At 44.0% G+C, this 8,576-nt stretch overlaps 1 protein-coding gene across 1 annotated transcript; it reads left to right on the plus strand.

Annotated features, from left to right (window-relative positions):
• The first annotated feature begins 5,191 nt into the window (after window positions 1-5,191).
• LOC147966860 (uncharacterized) lies at window positions 5,192-7,222 on the plus strand. The gene is made up of 4 exons (XM_087529134.1): window positions 5,192-5,462; window positions 5,533-5,595; window positions 5,674-5,742; window positions 6,863-7,222. Exons 1-4 carry the CDS (start codon window positions 5,196-5,198, stop codon window positions 7,031-7,033), a joined length of 570 nt encoding a protein of 189 aa, XP_087385260.1. The 5' UTR covers window positions 5,192-5,195; the 3' UTR covers window positions 7,034-7,222.
• The last annotated feature ends 1,354 nt before the right edge of the window (window positions 7,223-8,576 follow it).

An 8,576-nucleotide genomic window follows, 5' to 3' on the forward strand; every position in this document is an offset into this window, starting at 1 on the left:
TCACGGGATCATGCATTACGGTACGAGTAAAGTGACTTGCCGGTAACGAGATTGAATGAGGTATTGGGATACCGACGATCGAATCTCGGGCAAGTAACATATCAATTGACAAAGGGAATTGCATGCGGGGTTGATTGAATCCTCGACATCGTGGTTCATCCGATGAGATCATCGTGGAGCATGTGGGAGCCAACATGGGTATCCAGATCCCGCTGTTGGTTATTGACCGGAGAGTCGTCTCGGTCATGTCTGCTTGTCTCCCGAACCCGTAGGGTCTACACACTTAAGGTTCGGTGACGCTAGGGTTGTGAAGATATGTATATGCAGTAACCCGAATGTTGTTCGGAGTCCCGGATGAGATCCCGGACGTCACGAGGAGTTCCGGAATGGTCCGGAGGTAAAGAATTATATATAGGAAGTGCTGTTTCGGCCATCGGGACAAGTTTCGGGGTCACCGGTATTGTACCGGGACCACCGGAAGGGTACCGGGGGTCCACCAGGTGGGGCCACCTATCCCGGGGGGCCCCATGGGCTGAAGTGGGAGGGAACCTAGCCCAAAGTGGGCTGGGGCGCCACTCCCCTAGGGCCCGTGCGGCTAGGGTTGAGGGGAAACCCTAAAGGGGTTGACTATGATGAGACTTTCTCACCGGTAGCGAAGCTAAAGTCCGTCCGAATCATGTTAGCAATTGCCGCATTCTACGATTATGAGATATGGCAAATTGACGTCAAAACGGCATTCCTTAATGGTTTCCTTAAGGAAGAATTGTATATGATGCAGCCGGAAGGTTTTGTCAATCCTAAGAATGCTGACAAGGTGTGCAAGCTCCAACGCTCGATTTATGGGCTGGTGCAAGCATCTCGGAGTTGGAACATTCGCTTTGATGAGATGATCAAAGCGTTTGGGTTTACGCAGACTTATGGAGAAGCCTGCGTTTACAAGGAAGTGAGTGGGAGCTCTGTAGCATTTCTCATATTATATGTGGATGACATACTATTGATGGGAAATGATATAGAACTCTTGGACAGCATCAAGGCCTACTTGAATAAGAGTTTTTCAATGAAGGACCTTGGAGAAGCTGCTTATATATTAGGCATCAAAATTTATAGAGATAGATCGAGACGCCTCATAGGTCTTTCACAAAGCACATACCTTGATAAGATATTGAAGAAGTTCAATATGGATCAATCTAAGAAGGGGTTCTTGCCTGTGTTACAAGGTACGAAATTGAGCACAGCTCAATGTCCGACCACGACAGAAGATATAGAAGAGATGAGCGTCATCCCCTATGCATCAGCCATAGGTTCTATTATGTATGCCATGCTGTGTACCAGACCTGATGTAAACCTTGCCGTAAGTTTGGTAGGAAGGTACCAAAGTAATCCCGGCAAGGAACACTGGACAGCGGTCAAGAATATCCTGAAGTACCTGAAAAGGACTAAGGAAATGTTTCTCGTTTATGGAGGTGACGAAGAGCTCGTCGTAAAGGGTTACGTCGACGCTAGCTTCGACACAGATCTGGATGACTCTAAGTCACAAACCGGATACGTGTATATTTTGAATGGTGGGGCAGTAAGCTGGTGCAGTTGCAAGCAAAGCGTCGTGGCGGGATCTACATGTGAAGCGGAATACATGGCAGCCTCGGAGGCAGCACATGAAGCAATATGGGTGAAGGAGTTCATCACCGACCTAGGAGTCATACCCAATGCGTCGGGGCCAATCAAACTTTTCTGTGACAACACTGGAGCTATTGCACTTGCCAAGGAGCCCAGGTTTCACAAGAAGACAAGGCACATCAAGCGTCGCTTCAACTCCATTCGTGAAAATGTTCAACATGGAGACATAGATATTTGTAAAGTACATACGGACCTGAATGTAGCAGATCCGTTGAGTAAACCTCTCCCTAGAGCTAAACATGATCAACACCAGAATTCCATGGGTGTTCAATTCGTCACAATGTAACTAGATTATTGACTCTAGTGCAAGTGGGAGACTGTTGGAAATATGCCCTAGAGGCAATAATAAAAGCATTATTATTATATTTCCTTATTCATGATCTTTGTCTTTATTCATGCTATAATTGTGTTATCCGGAAATTGTAATACATGTGTGAATAACAGACACCAACATGTCCCTAGTAAGCCTCTAGTTGACTAGCTCGTTGATCAACAGATAGTCATGGTTTCCTGACTATGGACATTGGATGTCATTGATAACGAGATCACATCATTAGGAGAATGATGTGATGGACAAGACCCAATCCTAAACATAGCACAAGATCGTATAGTTCGTTTGCTAGAGTTTTTCCAATGTCAAGTATCTTTTCCTTAGACCATGAGATCGTGTAACTCCCGGATACCGTAGGAGTGCTTTGGGTATACCAAACGTCACAACGTAACTGGGTGACTATAAAGGTAGACTACGGGTATCTCCGAAAGTGTCTGTTGGGTTGACATGGATCAAGACTGGGATTTGTCACTCCGTATGACGGAGAGGTATCACTGGGCCCACTCGGTAATGCATCATCATAATGAGCTCAAAGTGACCAAGTGTGGTCACGGGATCATGCATTACGGTACGAGTAAAGTGACTTGCCGGTAACGAGATTGAACGAGGTATTGGGATACCGACGATCGAATCTCGGGCAAGTAACATATCAATTGACAAAGGGAATTGCATGCGGGGTTGATTGAATCCTCGACATCGTGGTTCATCCGATGAGATCATCGTGGAGCATGTGGGAGCCAACATGGGTATCCAGATCCCGCTGTTGGTTATTGACCGGAGAGTCGTCTCGGTCATGTCTGCTTGTCTCCCGAACCCGTAGGGTCTACACACTTAAGGTTCGGTGATGCTAGGGTTGTGAAGATATGTATATGCAGTAACCCGAATGTTGTTCGGAGTCCCGGATGAGATCACGGACGTCACGAGGAGTTCCGGAATGGTCCGGAGGTAAAGAATTATATATAGGAAGTGCTGTTTCGGCCATCGGGACAAGTTTCGGGGTCACCGGTATTGTACCGGGACCACCGGAAGGGTCCCGGGGGTCCACCGGGTGGGGCCACCTATCCCGGGGGGCCCCATGGGCTGAAGTGGGAGGGAACCTAGCCCAAAGTGGGCTGGGGCGCCACTCCCCTAGGGTCCCATGCGGCTAGGGTTGGGGGGAAACCCTAAAGGGGGCGCCCCCTTGCTTGGGGGGCAAGCCCCCCCACCCTTGGCCGCCGCCCCCCCTAGGAGATTCCATCTCCTAGGGCCGGCGCCCCCCCTAGCACCCCTATATATAGTGGGGGAGAGGAGGGACTTCATACACCAGCCCCTGGCACCTCCCTCTCTCCCCGTTACGTCTCTCTGATGAGGAAGAAGAAGATTTATCTGAAGAGGAAGGACAAGAAGAGACATATGAGACCGAAGATGAGGATGGTGCAATAGAGCATGACTCTGAATATGACGATGATGATTACTGAACATTTATAGCTTTTGCACTTGTCATTTTCTGTCTTGGTACCAATAAATATTATATAGTGGCACAACTAGTGAATAATATAGTATGTTTACTATTGGTAGTAATACATATTACATAGTGATTTAATGACACAACTATTGAACAATATATTATGGTTGATAGTATTTGTAGTTTAGTTGTTACATAATGTTTTCTGTTGTTTTCTTCTTCTACTGTCATGCCTTTGGCAATCATCTACTAATTATTTTTTTATGTAGCTAATAAGAATGTATTTGTCACTATGTAAATAGGATGACCCGCTTGCATCATAGGCGTGTCTCAATGGCTAGGTCGAACAAGTCTTCTTCTAGTGCCTCCGTAGGAAACAATGGATCAACTCAGCCAACTGCACAGGCTAAAAAGCCTAGAACACCATGAACTAGGACTTCAGCCGGTCTCAGACTAGAGGAAATTGACCGACCGCTTATAGTTCCCGTTGGCATGTAAGTATTAAATATTTCAATTTCTTTACTTGTAGCAATGTTCATGTGCTAACTACATTTGATCTTTATTTATAACAGGGCATGGGAAAGGCACCCATACAGCGCTCGTGATCCATCAACGGTGCTAGGTGCCTTAGTGCGCCAGATGTATCCACCGCCAATTGGTCCAAAAAATGATCAGAAACCGGTATTGTGTTGGGAGGACTACAAGTGGTCCCCTGGTCCAGAAGTAAGAACAGCAGCTTCCAAAATAGTGGAAGAATTTTGGGTAAGTATCTGCACACACACACACACATTGTTTTGGGTAAGTATATACATTGTTTCTATAAATGCTTTGAGAATTTTGAATCAGTTTTTCTAGTACTTAGAATTCTGAAACAGAGGTGAACATATTATATTTAGACATAAGAAGTCTAAAACTGGTGGATGGGTGGTAGTTAAAATTCTTTATTTTGGTCACAACCAAGACAGAACTACTTGGTTTATCTATGAAGTGTTGGAAGCTTTGATGATTATGCATATGCTCACTTCCACAAATGCACTAGTAACTAACAAAAAATGTTTTGGGATGGTTTTTGGCAGTGGCGTTTCAAGTGTGACCCATCGGAGCAAGAGAAGGCAGATGGTGTTTTGGAGGAGAACTTAACTAGGAAAGTGAAGCAGATGCTACATGAGGAAAAGGCCGCAGCCATCAAAAGATTAAAGAAGAAGGGACAATTGCCTACAGAACTAACAGAAGAGGATGAGGATGGTAACCGCTGGCCAACTAAGGAAGCTTTAATTTCTGCAAAGAGAGTTGACTTTGGTACAGATGTTGGTTGGCGTCTACTATGTGAGCACTGGAGTAGTACTGAATTTAGAGGGTTATCTTTAACCAACAAGAGGAACAGACTTGCTAATGGGGACACGGTCTTCCATTGTAGTGGTGCTAGAAATGTTGTCGCCACACGTCAATTTCTGGTACTATTTTCGTCAAACATCTTTCTGCTTACTGTTTAATAAGGAAGTTTCATTTACATTGGATGATGTGTCACACTCTTGAAATGCAGAAACTCAAAACCGGGAAAGACCCTGGAATTTCTGGTGCTTGGCTTCACACGCACAAATTGCATCGAGGGACTGATGAAGAGAAGATATGCAGTCAAAGAACTGCTGATCATTGGGTCAGTAAAATATTGCAACTTAGTTCATTATAATCATCATGAGAACTATGTGCATAACACTGCAGTTTAACATTAAATTTGATAAGGCAATGAAAAATGCCCATAGAGAAAATTGGGAAGAGGAGCACCCGGATTTAGATGGACAAATCATCTACGAAGCAGCAGGCAGAATGCCACATGGTAGGCTAGGAATTGCTAATGAGTTGTTTAGCAAAGCAGAGAAGGCGAAGTTTAAGTCTAAAAGGGCGATGGCCTCACAGCCGGTGCAGTCTGCTAAGGAGGAGCGTCTAGAAAGAGAAAACAAACATTTGAAGCAGGAGATCAAGCGTCTTCGAGGCATTGAGCTTGTTGTTCAGGTAATCTTGTCTTCTCTTGTAAATTGGAGTCTGAGTGAATAGGTTTGTGCTGACATGCTGATGTTTGTAGTCTTTGGCTGAGAAAGGGGGAGTCGACTTTGATGGCATAATGCAATCAGCAGCAGATGACTTGGTAAGTTATACCCATCTCAATAGTAGGCTTTCAGCAATTGAACCATTAAGTAATGTTTCTTTTGTGTATGATACATAGTCTCCATCATATTCTGAAGGCGGATTTCAAAGGGGACGAGGTGATGTGCCTCAACACCAAACCGAAAAGGTTAGTTCATTGTCGTCGTGCTCGCAAGTCTGGGGATGACCTCTCCTTGTTCCACCATTTATGTGTTTGTCTTTGCTTATGTATTAGCACATCAAGAAAGAATTTGTGTGTGCAAGTCAGGTGCAGGATTTTTGGTCATGGAAAGTAGCAGCAGATGTAGATCCTTCATATATTTCAATTACAGATTTAGAAAAGAAATGCATGGTTAACTATATTGGCGCATTCCTCTAAAGGATTATATCACCCAAGAGAAATGACTGATGCTTCATGTAAATACTTGATGGTTGAGAGAACAAGTTTATCTGCACATCTATGAGAAAAAATGCAGTGAAGACCACACTTGATAGCCTGCAGTTGTCATGCTTGTTTCTCTATACATATGCCTTGCTTGCTTGTTTCTCTATACATATGCCTTGTTTGCTTGCATATCTTAATTTGCTATCATTTCTTATGTGCAAAACTAGATAAACTGAACCATGTTAATTCAAAAATCATTAGTAGGAAAAATATGATAGTATGAACAATAATTTATTTGTACTTCATGTATAATTTATTCAGGTCGCAGGGAACAAATTAGTAGACATGAAAGAATTTAGGCTAACCATCCGGAATATTTTTCTTACGGATACTCTTCCTTTATCTAAGCATTGTTGAACCATGTTCGGTAAAGCCTCTGTACATATGCATTTCAATTTATAATACATATACATGCAAATATTTATTTCACCTTGGGGCACATGCTGCTAGTTTATGCTTTTTGTACATGCCATTCTTAATTAGTTTACTATAGGCCCAAACTAGCCAATAGTGTTCTGTTAGTTTACTCGTTCGGCTTTGTCATGTGACTGCGAAATGTAAACACTATTGATAGTGGGGTCGCAGATAGATATGCATAGTACTTGGAAAATGTGTATGGAATATATGTTCCTGCTGATTCATGTTTCCTCTGAAAGTTTCATGTGAAGGATCGAAAGGTGATTAGGCATCATATTGTTGGATAATCATACTATTATATAGCAGCTAGAAGATAACCTGTCAATTAGAACAGTTAAGTTTGATCCCTGTAGGTCACTTAAATTTCAGCTACATTATACTAACAACTAGTCTTGTCATTACTTAGGGAATGGGAAGCAGGACTGGAGGCAGTACGAGTCATGGAAATGATGATGAGGATGACTACTATGGCAATGGGGGATATGATAACTATGGCGATGGGGAATATGATGACTATGGAGATGAGGATGACTATGGCTATGGCGGTGGCGATGGCGATGATGATGATTGGCTATAAAAGTCTAATGATCTTCAAGTCATGCCAAAATGTAGTTATGTTAGATATTTGAAACACTTTATTATCTTATGGACAAATTTGTCTTAGTGGACAATTTATCTTATGCAAAATGTGGCCTATCTCAATTACTATTTTTTTCTGCATTCGACATTTGATAATTATGGTTAATGCAATTTGGATGCAACTCAATACCTTATGCTTGTGTATGAGACGCATTTGTTGGAATGCCAATATTCTGAATGATTGCTATGGAATGAAACTCCCCTTGGTGAAAGAAATATATGAGGGGTGAGTAATGACCTATGGTGGAAAATATGTCTCGGTTATACAGAATGCCAATGGGGACTTCAGACAGTTGGTGAATTTATAAAATGACGGTGTTTGCTCACCCTCAACTAACAGGTTTTGTGGCGGTGTTCTCTCACCCTCGGCTAACAGGTTTCCTGAAAGGTCGTATACACTGTCGACCATCTAATGAGCTGACGGTTTGGTTCTCCTCATGGCCATAACTAAGTCCAGCGGGACAAATGTACCATCGACTATTTTGAAAACCGACGGGAAGCAATAATCGTCGGAGAGTAAATGCCCGACGAGGAACCGTCGGCTATAAATGTCGTCGGGCTAAGATGAGCCAGCAGTCACAATAACATGCCCGACGGCTCACCGTCGGCTTACTACCGTTGGGGACAATATTACCCGACTGTACCGTCGACCATTACTGTAATGGCCGACGAAGCATGGCCGATGGGAGATGGCTGACGGTGTACCGTCGGTTTTAGTAATAGTTGACGGTGATAAAAAATATCCGACGGTAATTGGACCCTCGGTTATAATGAAATATCTAGTAGTGAATCGGGCCCGACAACGCTAGGTCATGAAGATTCAGTCTGGTGAGTCGCCCCGGGTGCTTCGGGTCGCTGCAGTTGACGCCCTTCCATCTGCAAAGCAGGGCGCCGACATGCCAAGATGTCAAGGCTTGCTTGGAGTCGTTGGTGATGGCCCTCTTGAAATCTAGCAGCGACATCATGTCCGTGCTATTATCATGGACTGTCGTCGTCGAGGAGGAGCGGACACTGCCAACTCCACAAGAAACGAGCAGCAATGACAATAACTTAAGGATGGTGGTGAGTCTCGCCGGTTGACTGCTACACATAAGGCCTCCCGTACCTGCAAGTGTGAAGAATTAATAAAACATTAGAACCCATGCATGTAAAAAAAGAGTTTGCTGGTAGCCGCTATGGCAATCATAGCACAGACCACAGAGGTTTGATTTTGTGAAATGCTTGATCGCAAAAAGAAAACTGTCGGCAAGACGAAAGATGGATGTTTGGACACCTTTGGTTGGCCGGATCGGACGAAACGGCAGCCATTCTTGCATGGTTTTGCTGCCGGGTTGTGAGATCAGGTGTGTGTGCCACTGCCAGGTATGGGTTGGAACGCTGGACTGGATGCTCAGCTGGTTGATGAGGCCCCGGCCGGGGTTTAAAAAGACCAACTCTTCCGGACTTGATTAGCCTTATTATTATGTGAACCCTGGCCACCA

This window comes from Triticum urartu, chromosome 6A, assembly GCF_056163025.1.
Source record: "Triticum urartu cultivar PI428250 chromosome 6A, HENAU_Tu73, whole genome shotgun sequence".
Taxonomy (NCBI): domain Eukaryota; kingdom Viridiplantae; phylum Streptophyta; class Magnoliopsida; order Poales; family Poaceae; genus Triticum; species Triticum urartu.

What these genes read in the sequence shown, in the direction of transcription:
- LOC147966860 (XM_087529134.1), top strand. Translation starts at nt 5,196, where the DNA reads ATGAAAAATGCCCATAGAGAAAATTGGGAAGAGGAGCACCCGGATTTA. An exon ending in GCATTGAGCTTGTTGTTCAG is followed by an intron (nt 5,463 to 5,532) that starts GTAATCTTGTCT and finishes TGATGTTTGTAG; the next exon opens with TCTTTGGCTGAGAAAGGGGG. An exon ending in CTCAACACCAAACCGAAAAG is followed by an intron (nt 5,743 to 6,862) that starts GTTAGTTCATTG and finishes GTCATTACTTAG; the next exon opens with GGAATGGGAAGCAGGACTGG.